A 19,364-nucleotide genomic window follows, 5' to 3' on the forward strand; every position below is an offset into this window, starting at 1 on the left:
TCTCAATGGCAGAAATCTCTTCTAGAAGGGAAACTCACGAGGCAGGAGCTATATGCCTCCATAGGGAGCTGGGTAAATAAATTATGATTGCTGTTAAAAATGATAATAATGTGGATTTATATAGATGCTCAAGACACATAGTTAAGCAAAAAATGTTGCAAAGCAAGACTTGTAATATCCTACCCTCCTTCAGTTTTTTAAAAGAACGTGTATCTATCTAGCTACCTAAGTATATATATGTGCATGTATCTATGTATCTACCTATGTTTGTACAGGAAGAAAAACGGTGGACAAAGATACACTCCAAACTGGAGAGTTCGACAAGGGATGAAGGGCACAGCAAACTTTCTCTTAGTTTGTTCTCTTCTATAATAGTGATGAAAATAATAAGAATAATAAGTTTTTAGGGCCAGCCCGGTGGCACAGTGATTAAGTGTGCATGTTCCTCTTTGGTGGCCTGGGGTTTGCTGCTTTGGATCCCGGGTGTGGACATGGCACCGCTTGGCAAGCCATGCTGTGGCAGGCGTCCCACATATAAAGTAGAGGAAGATGGGCACAAATGTTAGCTCAGGGCCAGGCCTCCTCAGCGAAAAAAAGAGGAGGATTGGCGGCAGATGTTAGCTCAGGGCTAATCTTCCTCAAAAAAAAAGGAAGAAGAAGAAAAAGTTTTCACATATTGAGGAATATGGAGAAGCCGTTCTGGATTAAAACTGATTCAGCCTAACACTTGTTTTTCCCAGAGCAGCCTGACTTCTGGCCTGCCAAACACGCACTGTCCATCTGCTTCAGACGTTTTCCCAAAGCAGAGGATGCCCTCTTTAAAGACAGGGATGAGCCTCCCATTCTCTGATGCCAATACCAGCACTGCTTGGAAGACAAGCTTTTCTTCCTAGAAAACCAGGGCCAACCTGGGCTGCTGTGCACACGCTAAACTGCAGCAAAACATCTCCTTGTGACTTTGAGGGAAAAAAACTGTATTCCTGTCGTGTCTGATGTATGTTTGTTCTGAAACGGTAGATAACCACGCTGTAAACCACACTTCTCGAGTGCTCTCTTCCCGGGCGGAGACTGCACTTCCGGGCTAGTCCTCAGCTTGGGTCAGATCAACATCACCTTATGTTTCTAACCTATAGATTGGTAGTTGACTATTTGCGTCGACAGTAGGAATTTTTCAAAAGGAACATTGTATTTTGTAGAAAGAAAAACTGAAAAGAAAGAAAAGGCAGATGAACACCACATATTAGGTGAAAGAAAGCAAGTCGTAGACAGTATATATGAAGAGTTTGTCTCTTAAGAAAAGAAAAGGATGTTTATGTACATGCACATCTGTGTCCCGTCTGTGTGCAGAAAAGTGGATTGTGGACAGCAACATAAACATTAACGTGGCTACCTCTGGAGACAGAAATTCCGCTATGCTGTGCATATGTTACTTTGGTGGGTGGGGATTTTAAACATCCACTGTCCCCATCAGTTGATTCCCGGGCAAACTGAGACATCAGGAAAGGTGACCAGCAAGGTATGTCCCTGGGTTTCCGACAGGTGAATTCTGCGGGGGACATAGAGAACTTACCGCCCCAGTGAAAAATTCCAACCCGGTGAATGGCAGGGTGTTCTTTTCGGCTATGGTAAACTGAGGGATTATGATGAAGCTGAAGGTCACGATGAACGAGAAAATGTTGAACTTCAAAAGCCACCTCAGAAAGTTGAAATAGGAGAGGACGCTGGTTCCAAACTTGCCTCCGATGACCTTGAGCGTCTTCTGCCACAGGCTGACGGAACTGAGCAGCTCCGACAGGCTGTTCTTGGATCTCCGGTATGCCTGGGGTTGGGACACAAAACTCGTGGCTTGACATGCCCTCAATAAAAAGCTACTGAGCAGGTCCTACAATAGCAAAACCAGCCACCATTTCTAGAGCATTCCAATGTGCCAGGCACCGTTTGCAAACATTATCTCTTTAATCGGCAGGACCACCCCCAAAAGTGAGTGCAATTATTACCGTCCCAGGTTTGCTGTGGAAGGTGACACGCACAGTGGCTGATTTACCCAAACAACTCAGTGCCTCATGGACCTTCGCACGCCGGCCTGGCACCATCACACCTAGACGGACCCAGTTTCTACGGCTTTCAATGAACAGCCCTGAATTGTGGTTCCTCTTCCCCGTGGGTCCCCCTTCATCCCCATTCTGCCACCTCGCTATTTCCACCCTACGCTGTGCCCATTTTACTGACTGCCATCAAGGCTGACTCACCAGTGAAATGGAGTTCAGACACTGTGCGCAGCAGCTGAGCTCAAAGATACCGTGGGAGAGCTTGCTCTTCTCTCTGTCAGCCACTTTCCTGTGGGGAGCAGCAGAAGACAGTGAGGGTGACCAATGCTGTAACGCATTCCTTCCCAAAATATGTACTGGGCGCCAACGATGTGCCAGGCATGGTCCCAGGTGGTGAGATAAAGAGACCGATTTCCCTGGCTGATGGAGCTGACACCCTACTTGGAAAGAAAGAAAATAAACAATAAATATAATAAGAAAATGGGCAAATGATATAGGATATTCGAAGGTGATTTGTACCACGGGAAAGAAAAAGGGAAAACAGAACAGTGTCAGGAGACGAGAAATGCTGGGGTGGGGGCCGTGTTACAACTTGAAATAATGAGATATTTGAGCAAAGACTCAAGAGAGGGGAAGGGTTAGTGGCACAGAAGAGGAAAAGCCCGGTGCATAGGGAACAGCCCATGTGAAGCCCAAGGAGGCCAGGATGGCTGGAATGGAGTGAGAAGGGGGGAGGGGGGAGGGTATGAACGATAACCATGGGGGAGGGGGAGAATGGTTCTATAAGTCAGTGGTTCTCTCCCTAGGGAGATTTCGCCCCCAGGGCACATTTACCAACATCTGGAGACTTTTTTGGTTGTAAACTGGAATGAGCGGTGCTACTGACATCGAGTGGGTAGAGGCCAAGGATGCTGCTAAATGCCCTACAGTGACAGCCCCACGACAGACTGAACCAGCCCCAAATGCCAGGCATACTGAGCTTGAGAAATCCTGCCCTAAAGTCTTTCTAGGCCATCATAAGGCCCTTACTTGGTGACAGAGGGAGCCATGCAGCGTTTGAAACAGAAGAGTGCTTTCAGAAAGATCTAGCCACAGTTGGCGTCTTTCCCTTTCAATGAACTTATTACCTCTACTTTGCTCTGGTTCTCATTAGTCCGCCCCAAACGCCCATCCCCGCATCACCATCTTCCAAGCCTCAGCCCAAATGTCCCCCGCTGCTTTGCCCAAGCCCACTGCATTACTCCTTCTGGTTCTCCCACTGCAATGGCCTTCAACTGGTCTGATTTTCTTTCTGTCATTTATAAGCTACTTGTTGACCAGTCTATCTTCCCTGCCAGACTTTGAAATGTATCTCTGCGACCTCAGAGCAATTGCATCGTGGAATTATTTATTAGCAATCATTGCATCCACTCTATCAGTTTCTACCAACTATTATGAATGGCAAAAAGAAAAAGAAAAAGGCTGAGGAATAGTAAATGTAAGGTCTGAAGGCTAAAACAGCCCTCACTCTTGTTAAGCTTCTGAGGTCTTTTTTTTTTGGGTAAACTTTTAATTTTAGAATAGTTTGAGATTTACAGAAAAGTTGCAAAAACGGTATAGAAAATTCCCCTCTACTACTCACCATTTTCCCCTTGAACATCTTACATTTCCATGGTCGGTTTGTCAAAACTAAGGAACTCACAATGGTATGCTACAATTACCTAAGCGCCACACTATTCCGAATTCACTAGCTTTTCCGCTGATGTCCATTTTCCATTCCAGGATTCCATCCTGGATACCACATTGCATTCAGCTGTCATGTCTCTTTGTAATCCTCTAGTCTCCGACAGTTTCTCCAACTTTCCTGAATTTTGATGACCTTGCCAATTCTGAGTACTGTCGGGTATTTTGTAGAATGCCCCTCAATTGGGATTTGCCTGATTTTTTTTCTCTGGTTAGACTGGGACTAGGGGTTTTAGGAAGAAGTACCACAGAGGGCATGTGTCTTTCTGATCACGTATCTCTGAGGATGCTAACTTTGATCACCTGGCCGAGGCAGCATCAGCCAGACTTCACCGCTGGAAATTTACCCTCCCTCCCTTTCCATCTCTATCTTTGGAAACAGGTCACTAAGCACAGCTCATGCTCCAGGCGAGAGGAGAGAGAAGCACTTACAAAGATTACTTGGAGTTCTCCTGTAGGGAGATTGTCTCTTCTCTGGTGTTTATTTATATCTTATCTTTCTGAGATGGGGCAAAAGCAGAAAATTGAGGTTTGCATGAAATCAAGGCAAGAAGAAGGGATTTTGGTCCATACCTAAGGTTCCTCTTCTCTTCCATGGTCCTTGGCTGGCTCCTGATGGCTTTAATTCTGTCTCTGGATGTCATGGGTATCAGAGATGCAATTAACTTTTGTCCTGCAGAAGAAAATAAACAGCGTTTAACATATCTTTTTCCTTTAACAGAATAATAGCATTTTAAAATATGGCACTGAAGTTAGAGCATGTTTTCACAAGAGCACAAAAAGAAAAGGATATACAGACTCAGGGATCCCAAAGGTCACAAATGAAAACAAGACTGCATGCCTAGGTGTTAACCTCACAGCCAAAGCAAATGATAATGTCTGCGTGCAATTCCAAGTCAACGTTTTCCTTTTTCCGATGACAACAAATGTTTAGCAAAACCAACAAGACTCTGCACGTTTGGTCAGCCTCACTGTCCTCCTTCTCTTTAACCTCCTGCATCACTTTCTCTTGCCCTCCACACTCCAAACACCTTCTTTACATTTCTTGACTGTTGTCATATGCTGCCCCCTACCCCGGAATGCACTTCCCCCTTGTCTCCCGCTAACTCATAGCCACATTTTGGGTCACTGTGGTAGACACTGTTGGTTGCTACCCCAAAGTCATCTGTCCTTATTAACAGAATCTCAATTTTGTTTAGGAATTTACTCGCCTCCCTCCCATGGCCCTGAGCTTCTGCAGGGTGGGACCCGTTTCCAGGCACTGGGGACAGGTCCTAATGGGCCCAAGCCGATCCTGACGGTCCTGTCCCCCTTGCAGCTGACCAATTCAGGTATGGTTCTGTGAGAGGTGGTCTGCTGAGGAGCTTCTTGGAAAGGTTTCTTCCCTCTCAAAAAAGCAAAACTCAAAAAACAAGGAAAAGATAGATCCTTCCGCCTCTGGGTGGTGGTGTGTCCGCATGTGATGCCTGGAACTGCTGCCACCATCTTGTAACAGGGAGGCAGCCAGCTGGGGGGCCGGCTGGGGCAAGGATCGAGGGAGCTGGCCAGAACTCCTCATTTCAATGGCATAGTTGAGGTGGAGGGAGAGTCCCCACAAGAGGGCCACCAAATCACTCTGCTGAAGACAAGGAATTTGTATCTCTCCTGAGGGGGAAGGGGGAGTAGACAGAGAGCAAGAAAAGCGAAGGAGGGAGGAGGAAAAAACACGAGATACGCAGAGACAGCAGCATAAGAAGAGATGCTCCAATCTCCGATAAAGGGCTAAACTCGGGGCTGGCCCCGTGGCCGAGTGGTTAAGTTCGTGCGCTCCGCTGCAGGCGGCCCAGTGTTTCGTTGGTTCGAATCCTGGGCGCGGACATGGCACTGCTCATCAGACCACGCTGAGGCAGCGTCCCACATGCCACAACTAGAAGAACCCACAACGAAGAATACACAACTATGTACTGGGGGGCTTTGGAGAGAAAAAGGAAAAAATAAAATCTTTAAAAAAAAAAAAAAAAAAGGGCTAAACTCACAAAACGCTTTGGTGTAAACGGATTTTTTTTCTCTTAGAAATCACTGAGAGCGGCTGGACTTTATGCCTGGAGTATTAGAGAATGAAACAGAAACAGCATCCGTGTTTGACCTCAGGAGGAGGTGAGGCACGGAGGTCTCAGGTAAGACCTTGTTCCACGGTGGACTTAGCAGTGAGAAGCATCCTATGTAGCTGAATCCAGGGTGGGGAGGAATTGGACCAAAGCAGGCCAGTAGTTAAGGTGTGAGGCTTGGGAACCAGGCAGACCTGCAGACCTGCCAGGCATGTGAAATGCGCTTGACCAAGGTAAGCTCTTGTTAGCGGTTAGATGCTCTCAAAGTGACCCCTTCCTCGGTCCCTAGCATCCTCAGGTCATCTACCAAACCTTCAACCTTTCTGATGTCTTAAAACTGAAAAACCCCGTGGACCAGCTGGAAGCCTTCTTCGCTCCTGCTCCACCCTCTTTGCCCCAGGGTCCGCTACCTTGCATGTTTTCATGTGAAGTACAAGGAATGTCTGTGCCCAGGCTTTCCGGGCTATGAAGGATCTGAGAAATAGAGTCATTCAAAGATGTTGGAAACCATAGCAACCGCCTGCTCTTTTTGTCATTCCAGTCGCTGAAACTCTGAGAGTCCGTCACACCAATGTCAGAAATGGAGGAGACCATGCTGAAGCTTGAGTTCACCAGTGTCTTTTCTGGAACAATCTGATTTGAGGAGGGATGGCTTTGGACCCCCGATGGCACATTCTCGACCTCGATGATGATTTCGTTCACTTGGTCATCAGACAGCATCTCTCGCCTTCTCCCAGTTTTGTTCTCCCAGGGGGTGGGCTTCCGATGACCTCATGCAGTAGTCGCACCGGCGTCGCCGGGAACCACGCAAAAAAAGTGATGACGATCACAAGGGGATGCCCCTTCACATTTTTTAAATGCCAGGATGAGATCGCCAAAGCCAGCCCCACACAAATCACAACGTAACCCCCCACATCGACACCAGAGGGGTCTCCTCATGAAGAGGTGTGTTTCGCTACAGAGACTTCTGTCTCCGTAGCTAGGTAAGAAATCTGAAACAGAATTCTTTATTAAAGACAATGGGATTCTAGAAACAGAGGCAGGAATTCTTCTAAATGACTCATAAACAAAGGGCAAGATTTTCTTTTTAATTTGATGCCTCCGGCCTGAAACTTATATCTTATATTTCTAATTTTATATGCCTATATATCCACATAGGTTCACAGTGAAACAATTACTATCTCCTGACTGTCTTGGGTGGCCCATGCTCCTATCTGTCTGCCTCCCAATATCCATTCTCTCTTTGTTTCACACCAGAAGAAGCCTCCTTTACAAATCTCCCAGCTTCCTTTGCGGCTCAGGGTGGATCCTTTGTGGCTAAGGGTGGACTTATGACCCAATTTTGGCCAATGAGACATGTGGCTTCCAGGAATGTTCTTTAAAGGTGACAGTTTCCTGCTCCACACTTTGCCCATCACCATTTCTCCTTCTTCCTGACCAGAGGCTGCCATTTTGAAAGCAGGAGGGCCAACATTCACCTGCTAAGGATGGTGGAAAAAGAAGCTGTCAAAGGGGCTTCAGTCCTTGAGAACATCACGGGCAGAGCTGCCTACAAACCTTGGACTCCCTCCCTCCACACTTCTTGTTACATGAGAAAAATCAATCCCTTTGCTGCTAAGCCACTGTCCCATTTCAGTACCAGGTACCCGAACACAACTCCTATCCAACAGACCTGATTCAGAAATCACTGCGGCCAAGTTTATTTAATAGTCGGAGAAATGGAGGTGCCGAGAAATGACCTGACCCCCTCCTCATCACATTCTCGCTAAGCAGTGGGGTTAGACAGGCCTCTACTCCTTCTCTCCATCAATGATAATTCACGGTAACGACACCTGCCATTCCTGCAGGCCAAGTACTTTAGATAGAGTCTACCATTTAATTCCCATAATCACCCTACGACATAGGTCCTATAATCAACCCTATTTTATAGCTAAGAAAACTGAGGCTCCCAGAGCTTATTTGCCTAAGGTCACAAACCCAGCAAGTCGTAGGGCTGGGGGTCGCAGCCAGGTCTGTCTGGCCCCAAGGCCGGGCCTCAGGACCACTTCACCCTGGCCCTTTCCTGTACTGAGACGCTGATGTATCATTCATTCCTCCATAAATAAATGAATATTTGAGGGCCTCCTAGGTGCCAGGCGCTTCCTAGGTACACAGCAGAATCCATCGAAGTGATGCTTTATCAGGAGGCTGTCCACCACTCAACTGTACGTGGTCTGAGAAACAAAACCAACGCAAAGCAAAATGGTGAAGAAAAAAAGATGGTGAAGAAAGCTCGGTTCCTCTTTGGGTCTTCCCTCTCTTTACTTCTCTGTGCCTTCTGAGGCCTCAGACCTCATGCTGCCTAGATAAAGCAGTCGCTAAAGTCTAAAGGCATCTCCTCTCCCTAGCAGCTAAAGCCATTCTCTGCTCCAGGGGGAACCGCATGGAGGGCACGACCGTTGACATGTCCATGGTCTTCTCGCCCAGTAGCAACAGAGACCCTGGTGGGAGATGCAGGCATCTTTGAGAAAACTCTTAAAGAACGAGGCTAAAGGTTATCCCACAGGCTCAGGAGCCAGAAGGGGAGAAAGAGTTTTAAGTCATGGGGCCCCTAGATTTGTGTTATTATATAGAAGACTCCGTTGGTTTACTCTTCATTGTTCATAGATTTGCCTCTTGGTTCCAGAATTTTCTGACCTCTCTCCTCTTAATTTCTCAGTCTCTGCCCCAATCAGACCTTCATCACCACACACGGTGGGCCTTAGAGAGCTTCTGAACTGATTCCAAAGCCTTCTGTCTGTCACAAGTCCCATGGGTCCTATACTCCATCATCATAATAGTTCTATCAGGATTCAGAAAAATTTTGATCAATGCCCTGCCACCTCACCCGCATGTGTTAGCAACGGGATGGACACGTGACCCAGTCTTCTTTCCTATGGTAAAGGTGCCCCAAATAGGGAGGGGCAGAGTCTTTCTTCAGCATTGACTGACAGACCCAGAGAGAAAGAAAGACTGTCCAACGAGATTGCTCAGCTGAGGGTGTGTCACAAGGCCTGCTATTGGTCATGTTCCCTGGCCCGTGGAGAAGGAAAGGAAATAAAAAATAAGAAATAAGTGAAGAAAGTACTGCATCAGTCACCACACCGAAGGCCAAGGGGAAATGGCAACCTCCGCATTACCTCGAACAGATTCCTTCTCCAGGGTTGAATTTTTGGTCACTGTCCATTTAAGCCTTACCTTGGGGTGACTTGTGCCAATCGTTCCCAGACAACGGCGGGTTCCCATTAGCTGGGCTGGGGCTGCCTTCACCCACAAACGCAGGGTTCACTGGAAGGAAGAGGCAGGAGACATCGTCAATCGTCCCACCACACTGATACCACTGAGCACGTAAAGGTCAGCAAGACTGAGACCTTGACCTCGAGGTTCTAACAGACTAACAATTAAGCCCTTGGGTGGAAAGGAGGACACAAATACGAAAACAACGCTGTTAAATAGAAACAGCCAAGATCAATGCTTTCAGTGGACTATGTGCCATGGTTAAAAGTAACTGTTCCACTGAGATCCAGGACACACTTGAACATGTATAACTGAAGAACGAGTCTCACGAAGCAATACTTTGACTACATAAACAGCGCTGTGATATATGATTCTGTTCCACTCTTTCCGGTTTCATTTTTAAAAATTAATTTCACAACTTGTATGGGTTACAACTCAAGAGTTTGAAAAATGCTTGTCTAGGGGATGGGATGGGTACGCAGAGCACAGAGGACGTTTAGGGCAGTGAAAATACTGTGTGTGATACCATGTAGATGGATACGCGGCGTTATACATTTCTCCAAACCCATGGAAGGTACACCACCAAGAGTGAACCCTGACGTAAACTACAGACTTTGAGCGATAACGAGGCGTCAGTGCACAGTCATCAACTGCAGCAAATGTCCCACTCTGGCGGGGGATGTTGATAATGGGGGAGGCTGTGCATGTGTGGGGTTAGGGGTATATGGGAAATCTCTGTACCTTCTCCTCAGTTTTACTGTGAACCTGAAACTGCTCTAAAAAAAATTGTCTTGAGTAAAAAAAAAATGAGCGAAAAAATAGATAGTCTAGATAGTTACAGAAGTTCCTTCCTATCTCAGCATTTTACGATGATGCATGAATCAATCTGGAATCTGGCATGATTTTCTCAGGAAGAGGGTCCATGCTCAGCATCTACAAGACAGTGTCACATTTCAGTGTATTTTTATTCAATCCATGGTAAATATTAAAGGTTAATCTCCTTAACAGAGAAAAGGGAGTACACTGGCTTCATCTGTTAGAGGACGATGCACAAAATTACACTGCAGGAGGTTCTGGAACTTTTTGCTGGGGATCAATTCCCAGCTTTGCTACTTACTACGTGTGTGCCCCTGGGCATGTTACTTGAGCTCTCTGAGCTTCAATATCTTAGGCTCTAAAACAGGAATAATAATAGGATCTTCACATAAGATTGTTGGGGAATTGAATCAGTCAATACAGTAAAGTGCTTCAAATAATCCTGGACTACATATATATTATCCTGGATTATATATATATAATCCTGGACTATATACATATATGTAATATATATCCTCAATATATATTAACTATTGTGGTTAATTAATGGTTGTTCAGCAAATACTACCCTTCCCCCATCTTGGACCACCTTCATTGCAGCTGGCCTTGGTCATTGACTTGCTTTTACGATGGAACATGGCAGAGATGACAGTGTGCTAGTTCCAAGTCAAGGCCTCAGAGACACTGCGTTTCTGCCTGCTACTTTGAGACCTTCCAGCTTACGCAACGGGAAGAAAATGGTCCGGGTGGCTCACCTGATCAAGAAGGACAATAGACCTAAACAGAATCCGCGGTCTGGAGTCAAGCACAGCCAAACCCAACCTGGTTCTGCCAAACTCCAAGCAAACCGGCAGATGTGTGAGTGAGAAATAAATGCTTGTTTACTGGGTTTTTGGAGTTGTTTGTTATGCAGCATTACTGTGCCAATAACTAACTGATACATCCCTTACAGGTGCTGTTGCTATTAATTCATGTAGCACTGTTGAAGGACCTACTGTGTGCCAGGCACTGTGACACTAGGAAAATCACCTAGCGCCTTGGAGGATACCCAGATGAAGATGGGTTCTTCTTAAGGAGTGCAGTCTATGAGGATGGCATGGCACTGGACAAGTGAGTGCCCAGGGCTACAACCTTAGTCCTACCAAGGAGCCCAGCCAAGGAACCCACACTTAACGTGACTACTTTTTTTCTAAACATTTTAATTTCCAGGGTGCTATGGGGCTTGGTGGTCAGGAAATCTGTTTGCAGTTGTCCTGATCCAACCCAGCAGTAACGCAGGCTAAGAAACAGCTCAGGCTTTGGTTCAGAGAGACTAGATTCCGATGCTGGCTCTGTCAAGTTAGACCTGGGTGACCTTGGGCACATTTCTCTCTGAGCCTCAGCTTTCCCATCCGTAAACAGGGAGAGCAGTAGTGGCTGTCTGATGCTGGTTGTGCAGATTAAACAAGGCAATTAAAGTCCAGCACTTGGCAGAGCCTTCAGGCATGGGAAACACTCAAAACCTGCCTGGCATTATTAACTCCACTTGCTCTGGGGGAGCACAGTGTGTGTCAATTTTTTTAAATTATTGACTCCCTAAGGCCTCTTTCTAGACATTTCTGCCTTATTGCCCTCCCCCGTGAAATTTTAAAACACAGATACACTGTATAGCTGTTTACGTGCTACGTGTGATCTGTGCTTTATACGTAAAAAGAGGAAGATTTTTCTCCAGCCTTTCAAGAACAAGTTTCCCCCTTAGGACTGATATTGCCCCCACTGGGAATGCATGGGGTAAAGGTTTGGAATAGCCTTAATGAATACTTTTTATTCAAATGTGTAACAGTCCGCATCTTCATTAGAGCGTAAGGCACCCCAGCCCCTCCTCTCTGCCTGCTCCAGACTCCCCCCATCCAGCCCTCAGGGCTCAGTGATCGGCCCTCTGCCCCAACCTCATTCTGTTCTTAGCTCAACACTCCCTCCTTTTTCTGGCCCCCACAGCCTCTAAATCCCCAAAACACTGACTCTTGTGTAACAAAAAGGCTTCCTCTACCAGACAAGTCGCTTTCTCCTCTTGGAAGGCGAGAAGTTTAGAATCTCCTTAGCCTGGGGGGCGTGATTGATCACATATTCAGAGCCTGCTTGCTGATTTTCCTTCCTCTTGATGTGCTGATGTCACCTACCCATTTAGGCTTTAAGAAACATGAGGACAGAGCTGCTTCTTACTCCCTTTGTCCCCAGTAGGTTCCAAATACACAAGTGCTGACTGTCTGAACACTTTCATATGTGCGACACTAAAGCTAGCCACTGGCAGCCCCAAAAACTGAATCTAGCCTACCAGTGATTTTGTTTGTCTAGGTTGCTGTTTTTATTTTATTTATTTTTCTTTTTTTTTGGTGAAGAAGATTCGCCCTGAGCTAACACCTGTGCCCATCTTCCTCTGCTTTGTATGTGAGATGCCTCCACAGCATGGCTGTTGAGTGGAGTGGGTTCACACCAGGAATCCAAACCTGCGAACCCAGGCTGCCAAAGCAGAGTGCATGGAACTTTCTTTTTTTAAATAGATTTATGTTTTCTTTTTTTTCCCTCTCTTTCAAAGATTGGCACCTGAGCTAACAACTGTTGCCAATCATCTTTTTTTTTTTTTAATAGATTTATGTTTTTGGGGTTTTTTTTTCTGCTTTATCTTCCCCAAATCTCCCCGGTACATAGTTGTATATCTTAGTTGCAGGTTCTTCTAGTTGTGGCATGTGGGAAGCCGCCTCAATGTGGCCTGACAAGCAGTGCCATGTCCACGCCCAGGGTCTGAACCGGCGAAAACCTGGGCCACCACAGTGAGTGCGTGAACTTAACCACTCGGCCACAGGGCTGGCCCCGGAGCACATGGAACTTTTAACCATTTGGCCACAGGGCCAGCCCCCTGTTTTTATTTTTTTAAACTATTATTTTGCAGCCTGTGAAAATCAGGCGGTTTCACATAAAAACCTAGATTTCTGGCTTCCTTAGAAAAATCTGAGGATCCAGCCACACTGAGCCCAAATTTCCGCATAATTGCAATGGGCCGAACCTGAACATCGGCCACCTCACGCAGGCACAGGATGCACATGCCCAAATTTTTCATGGTCCCTACCTGGCCTGCTTTGATAATTGATGATACTGCTTATCTCTCTGGACATTGAGTTCTCTGCCCTTGTAAGGTGACGTTCGAGGGAGAAAGAATTAACCAATTCTTCTATTGCTGTAAATCCTTCATGATTGCTCCCCCAAGTCCACTGAATTGTCCTTTCTTCTCAGGATATGATCCTCATCTTAATAAATGCTTACCATAGCCATTTCCAGGAGCACCTGGCACAGAGCGGCCATATGGATTTGCCATCTCCATGGAATTCATTTCAATGCTTTCAGGGTAATCTTCATACTCTCTCTCAAGGATGCCCAAGGGGCCGTCACCCCCATGACGAAATGAGTGCTGGATTGAAGATGTTCTGTTGAGCAGTCTAAAATCCCAAAATGATGGATCAATATCCATCCAGCAGCATGGTAAGGAGAGTCATCCATCCACCCATCCATCCATTCATCCATCCCACAAATGCCAACTGAATGTCAACCACGTGTTAGGCATGGGCTAGGGTGAGGACGCAAAGGTAAAGACATGGATGTCTACCTCCTAATACAACCTGGGAGAGCTCCTTAAACAGAGCCATAAGCAATTATAATACAAGCAGGAACTGGTGAGTATCAGAAGACAGGCCCAACGAGGTCAGAGGAAGGAGAAGAATTCTAGCTGGGAGTTTGGGAGGAAATCTACATAGAAAAGAGACAGCCGAGCCGGATTGGAAGGATAAACTTATACATAAGGAGTCAGGAGGAGGACCTTCCAAGGATGAAGAACAGCATAAATAAAAGTGTCAGACCGGAAAGTGCTGAATGTGTAACGGGAATGCTACAAAAATCAATTAACCTGGAGCCATGGTTCTCAATTTTAAATGTATAGCAAATGCCGGGCCTCACCCCACACAATTAAATCAGATGCTCTGAAAGTTGAGCCCAGGCATCTGCAGTGTTTTAAAGTTCTCCAGGTAATTAGGTAATTCTAAGGATGAGCCAAGGTCAAGACCCATTGACCCAAAATACAGGGTGGAGGTAGGGAGGGGATAGGAGAAGTGGGAGTTGTCAAGTCAGGCTGGTCTCTGGCTGGCATCATACAATTCACCAAGTGCATGCTCATTCTTAAATGTTCTCATGGGCGAGGTAGTGTGGCCTTTCTCCCAGAGGTGACGGGGAACCATGACGATGAGAAACAAAGGAGTGACAGGGTCAAAGGCACATTCTGGGATGATGAATCAGGCAAGGGGGACAAGACCAAGGACGACATTTCTACCTGGTCCTGTTACCCCTACTATTTAGGACCGGAAGACATTTTGACCCTGCTGCACACCCAAATCCCATATCCTTGTTCCTAGAGATAAACACAAGCCATTAGTTTTTGTTGAATTCATAAATAATACTAGTGGAAACAGCACATGCAAAACAAGACTCAAATTAGTTCCAAGTTCATAGATTTTTTAAAAACCAGACTAAAGAATCACATCTTGCTGGCAACATGAACATTGAAAAATTTAACTCAGGAAAAATCAGATTTGGTAAAACTAAGTCACTCAGACTAACTCAAACTAACGCTGTTAATGTCCAGAACTACACCTGGTAAAATTTGTCAATGACCAAGAATTGACAGAAGATTTAAAATCTTTTTGACAAAATTCAGATCTACAGAATCTGAACCAGGAAAAATTGGACCTAATTTTTTAAAACGGCCTTGAAGGAATACTGACAATGGCAAAAATTATAATCGATCAAAGTTGATGAAAACAACAAGAATGCAGAAGATCAATGAACCAAATCTGCTGTAAACACGAAAAATGATCAGTTCTGATAATAATTTCAGTAAAATAAAAAAGAAAGCGGAAAAAATCAGGAGTGGCTCAACCATCTTGTATAAAAAAACTGAGGAATTAAATTGATTTCATGGAGTTAGATCGTCAAAAGATTTTCTTGATTAAAATGCATTTATGTTGATACAAATCTGGTTAAAATGTTTGGGTGTATAATTATCAAGTCTTAATCCTAACCTTTATAGGCAAAGTCGCAGGGGCAAAACAGTGGGGACCCAAATGTCTTGCAGGGATTGGATAGGAAGAGGTAGGGGACCTGGGAGGATGTTATCCAAGAAAAAGGTGATGGAAGATTATGTTCGGGTAAGGGCCTGAAGCCTCAGGGCGAGAGCCACGGCCCAGGTGAGGTCTACAGGTAGGTATGAAAAGTTTAACCACAGCTTCAGATCATGGAAATCATCATACGTGTCCCAAACCCAAACAAGGCCAACCGAGTTCCATTGACTTGATGAGCTAGCATTTAGCCCCCACCCACAATGGAGAGAGATGCCTGCACTTACTCCCTGGTCACTTCCGGGGTCTCAGAAGAGCCAGAAGCACGACCATCCTCAGCATCTGGGTAATCGGGCTCCCCCCAAAAGTTTGAAGAGTTCCGATTGTTCTCAGCACTGGGATAGTCTGGTTCCCCAAAAAAGTGTGGAGAGTTAGGTTGATTCTCGGCACCTGGATAGTCAGGCTGTGCCGGAGAGTCTCTATATGGACTGATTCTGGAACCAGCATATTCTGGATTCCTTCTGGAGCCTGGATGGTTGGAACCGGCTCTGGGGCCAGGATGGTTAGAGTTTCCCTGAGATCCAGGGTAGTCTGGTTCTCCCAAGGAGCCAAGATAATCAGGATTTGTTCTGGAGCGTGCATAGTTTCCACTGCTCCTGGAACCTGCAAAGTCAGGATTTCGTTGAGATTCAGAGTAGTCTGGCTCTCTGGATGAGCCTGGAGGGTACGGATTTCTCCAAGATCCAAGATAATTTGGCTCTGCCAGAGATTTGGGATAGTCTGAGCTTCTTCTGGAGCCTGCAGAGTATGGATTGCTCCTGATGCCAGGGAAGTCTGGATTACCCTGCGATCCAGGATAATCTGGTTCTGCTAGAGACCCAGGATAGTCGGAATTTCTTCTGGAGCCTCCAGAGTATGGGTTGCTTCTGGTGCCAGAGTAGTCTGGATTACTCTGAGATCCAGGATAATCTGGTTCTGCTAGAGACGCAGGGTAGTCGGAATTCCTTCTGGAGCCTCCAGAGTATGGGTTGCTTCTGCTGCCAGGGTAGTCTGGATTACTCTGAGATCCAGGATAATCTGGTTCTGCTAGAGACGCAGGATAGTCTGGATTTGTTCTGGAGTCTGCAGCGTATGGGTTCCTGCTGGTGGGGTAACCCGAGTGGTTCAGAGGACCTGGAGAATCTGAATAACCCCGAGTTTTCAAATATCCTCGCGTAGGGTTCCGAGACCCTGAATAGTCAGGGTCATCTGGATCTTCCTCGTACCCATTATTCCTGTAGTAGGCAGACATGCTGGCACAGATTCTTTACCCTGGAGTGCTAAAATGTTCTTGCATTTGCAGTTACTCAGGGATCTTTTCTGTTACCTGAAAAACAAAAAGGAAGGAAAAGGTCAGACTTTTTCCCTTTCTTCCCTGCAGAGGCTGCTGGTTATCTTCCAGTACCTGTCCTCCTTTCTTTCATGGTTGGGTACACAGCTGCCCAGAATAAAGACAATGTTTTCCAGCCTCCTATGCACCTAGGTGCGGCCAAGAGTGGTCAACGGGACCAGAGCAGAGCAATATATACAACTTCCAGGTTACTTCCAGCCAGCCAGAATGTGGAAACGACGGGGCGCCATCTTGGGCGTGCACACCAGGCAGCACCCGCCCTAGGGAGGGCGCCCAACAGATGGAAGAAGCCTGGGTTGCTGATGACTTCACAGATAGGTGCCAATATATCAGCTCAGACTTTTACATACAGGAAGAAATAAACCTTTATCTTATGTAAACCACTGTTTTTTGGGTCTCTGATACATGTGGCCAAACTTACATCCTGACCAATACAATGCCTCAGTTGGGAGGGAGGGGAGACATGGACCAAAAGACTGGAAGGAACAGGACTTTTGAGCACTTTGATTGCACTAGCGGTTCTGGGGTTCAAAGTATAAATTAGGATAAGTGCACAAAGGAAGAAAGGTCGATGGCAACTAGAGGACTTGGGTAAGGAGACAGCTGCTACCATCCTTCCACTTTGAAAAGATGATTTTATGAGTTCCCTGAGCTCTGATCCATGGACATGCTTTCAAATCAGAAGCGATGGAGTTTTGATCACTGAGTGCTGGATATCTGTTGTTTTTACTTGCCTATTACCCATTTGTCCCTCTTTTGGCCCCAATGCCCTGATTTTCCTCCGGGCATCCGCCCCTCCCCCACTCTTGGTCCAGGTGATTCAGGAAGGGCTGATTGCATTCCTGACTCCAAGGATGGTCACATGACCCAGGCCCGGCCAATCACTGTGCACCATGCCCCTGGCCACAGGGTTTGGTTCAGGAAGGGGCACAAAACCCATTCAGTCTTCCAAGACCTTGACTAGACTAACTGGGAGAGATAAGCTCTTGTTTCACTAGGGTTGCTATGGTGATAGAACGTAAGCCTGGGAGCTGCTGGTGTAGTGTCAGTAGGAACAGCGACAAAAATAATAAGTAGAGGAGGGGGCCAGCCTGGTGGCATAGAGGTCAAGGTCACACCCTCTGCTTTAGCAGCCCAGGTTTGCAGGTTTGGATCCCGGGCATGGACCTACACTCGGCTCATGAAGCCATGCTGTGGTGGTGTCCCACATACAAAATAGAGGAAGATTAGCATAGATGGTAGCTTGGGAACAATCTTCCTCACCAAAAAAATAAAAATAAAAGTAAAATAACACATAGGGGAGAAAACTAAAAGGAAGAATCAATAGGATTTGTGGACTGATCCGATATGGGCGGGGTGAGAGGTAAGGAAAATAAAAGACAGAAATATCTCCATAGTTTCAAGCCAGGATTAGATGAATGGTGACGCCTTTGAAAGAAGGAAGTAGATCATTTGTAAAGTTCAGCCAACGTTTACAAGTTTATCTCTAGACAAACATAAAGGGTTAGACTTTTCCTTGAGAAATCAGAGCTAACACCAATATTAACTTTCTGCCCTCACCTGCAGTCTCAGCATGTTCATTTTTGCTAACTCAATTCCATATTTCTCAGCAAGGTGGAAATCCATTTTCCTTTATCTTCTCCCTGCCTAGCATCCATTTCTCTCTCTGGTGGTAACACTTTTCCTTGAGTTAATACCCCCATTCTCAGTCCATATGGGCCAGGTGTAGACATATGACCCAGTCAGAATTATTTTCTTTCTGGCCACAGTGACTGGGTCAGGACACAGAACCCAGTCAAAACCAGCGACATTCAATTCTGGGAGTTTTGTCACAACTGTTGAGAAGAGAGAAGCTCTCTCTTTCTGCTGGACTTGGAGTTAGGAAGTTATAAGCCTGAAGCTGCCCGTGGTCACCAGTGGAGGAGGCCTGCCTGAGAGTGGTGTCAAGTGGGAAGAGAACAGAGCCAAGAGACAAAGAGAAAGAGATCAAATGTGGATGACATCATTTAAGCACCTGAACCCACCCATGCCTCACATCTCTGTAAATATATTACTCCTTAATTTTAAAAAGAAAAGGAAAATGAAAAACCCCTAAATCAGACACCCATACCATAAAACCTTCTATTTCCTTAAGGGGCCATGATACTAGTTCTAAAAGAAATGAATGGTTCTGGCTCGCAAACATTTCCACTTTTCTTATATATACAACACAGAAAATCTGAATTAATGAAAGCAAAAGCTGGGTGAGGACAGGACAAATTACCTGAATTGAATGGTCCGCCTGTGTGATGCTACAAAATGGAAATGGTTAGGGACCCAGCCCTTGGCATCAGGTATAACTGGGTTTAGTTTCCATCTGCTGGCTGTGTGGACTTGGGCAAGTCACTGAACCTCTCTGAGCCTACTTCCTCACCCACCCAGTACGGACAATAATACCTCATAGGGTTGTTGTAAGGAATGAACAAGATAAGGCACAGAATGCAGCTGGCACCAAGGAACCATTTACTGAACAGAAGCTATTTTTTACCACTATTTTTATTTATGTGTAATGTAAACCCTGGCAGCTTCCAAGAGAGAAATAGGGGTTGGTCGACAATAAAAGTCTTGCACTCAACCAGGACATGATTAAAAAAGTAGAAAATGGTTTGTAATAAAGTAGAGGGAGGAGGAATTCTACAAAATTCCTAGGTTGACATAAGGGGCGGCTTCTGAGAACCACATTGTGCTGTGAGCTCCTTGCGAGCCCAGACTGAAAGGGACTCATGACAGGTGATCGCGTCCTCACTACCTATGAAGAGAGGACGTTCATCAGTTTTCCAAGAGGGCGACAGCTCCTCCCAGGATGAATTTCTAAAAACAGTGTATTATGAGAACCCTTCCAAAGGGCTCAGATAACCACATAGTA

The 19,364-nt window shown here is 45.9% G+C and overlaps 1 protein-coding gene across 5 annotated transcripts in view; it reads right to left on the reverse strand.

The window, feature by feature from the left end:
* TMC5 (transmembrane channel like 5) overlaps positions 1 to 19,364 on the reverse strand; it is a 74,018-nt gene that overhangs the window by 29,380 nt on the left and 25,274 nt on the right. For 4 of the 5 annotated variants that reach the window (XM_023616246.2, XM_014730094.3, XM_070230927.1 and 1 more), the window contains exons 2-7: positions 15,357 to 16,435; positions 13,229 to 13,401; positions 9,074 to 9,163; positions 4,344 to 4,443; positions 2,250 to 2,337; positions 1,571 to 1,819 (exon numbers count right to left, since the gene is read on the reverse strand). In XM_023616246.2, the coding sequence (XP_023472014.2) occupies positions 1,571 to 1,819; positions 2,250 to 2,337; positions 4,344 to 4,443; positions 9,074 to 9,163; positions 13,229 to 13,401; positions 15,357 to 16,360 (1,704 nt within the window). In that variant the 5' untranslated portion in view covers positions 16,361 to 16,435. Of the gene's footprint in view, positions 1 to 1,570; positions 1,820 to 2,249; positions 2,338 to 4,343; positions 4,444 to 6,267; positions 6,870 to 9,073; positions 9,164 to 13,228; positions 13,402 to 15,356; positions 16,436 to 19,364 lie in introns of those variants that run through there. The other variant, XM_014730095.3, reaches the window with a different exon arrangement.

Source organism: Equus caballus, chromosome 13 (genome assembly GCF_041296265.1).
Source record: "Equus caballus isolate H_3958 breed thoroughbred chromosome 13, TB-T2T, whole genome shotgun sequence".
Classification (NCBI taxonomy): Eukaryota; Metazoa; Chordata; class Mammalia; order Perissodactyla; family Equidae; genus Equus; species Equus caballus.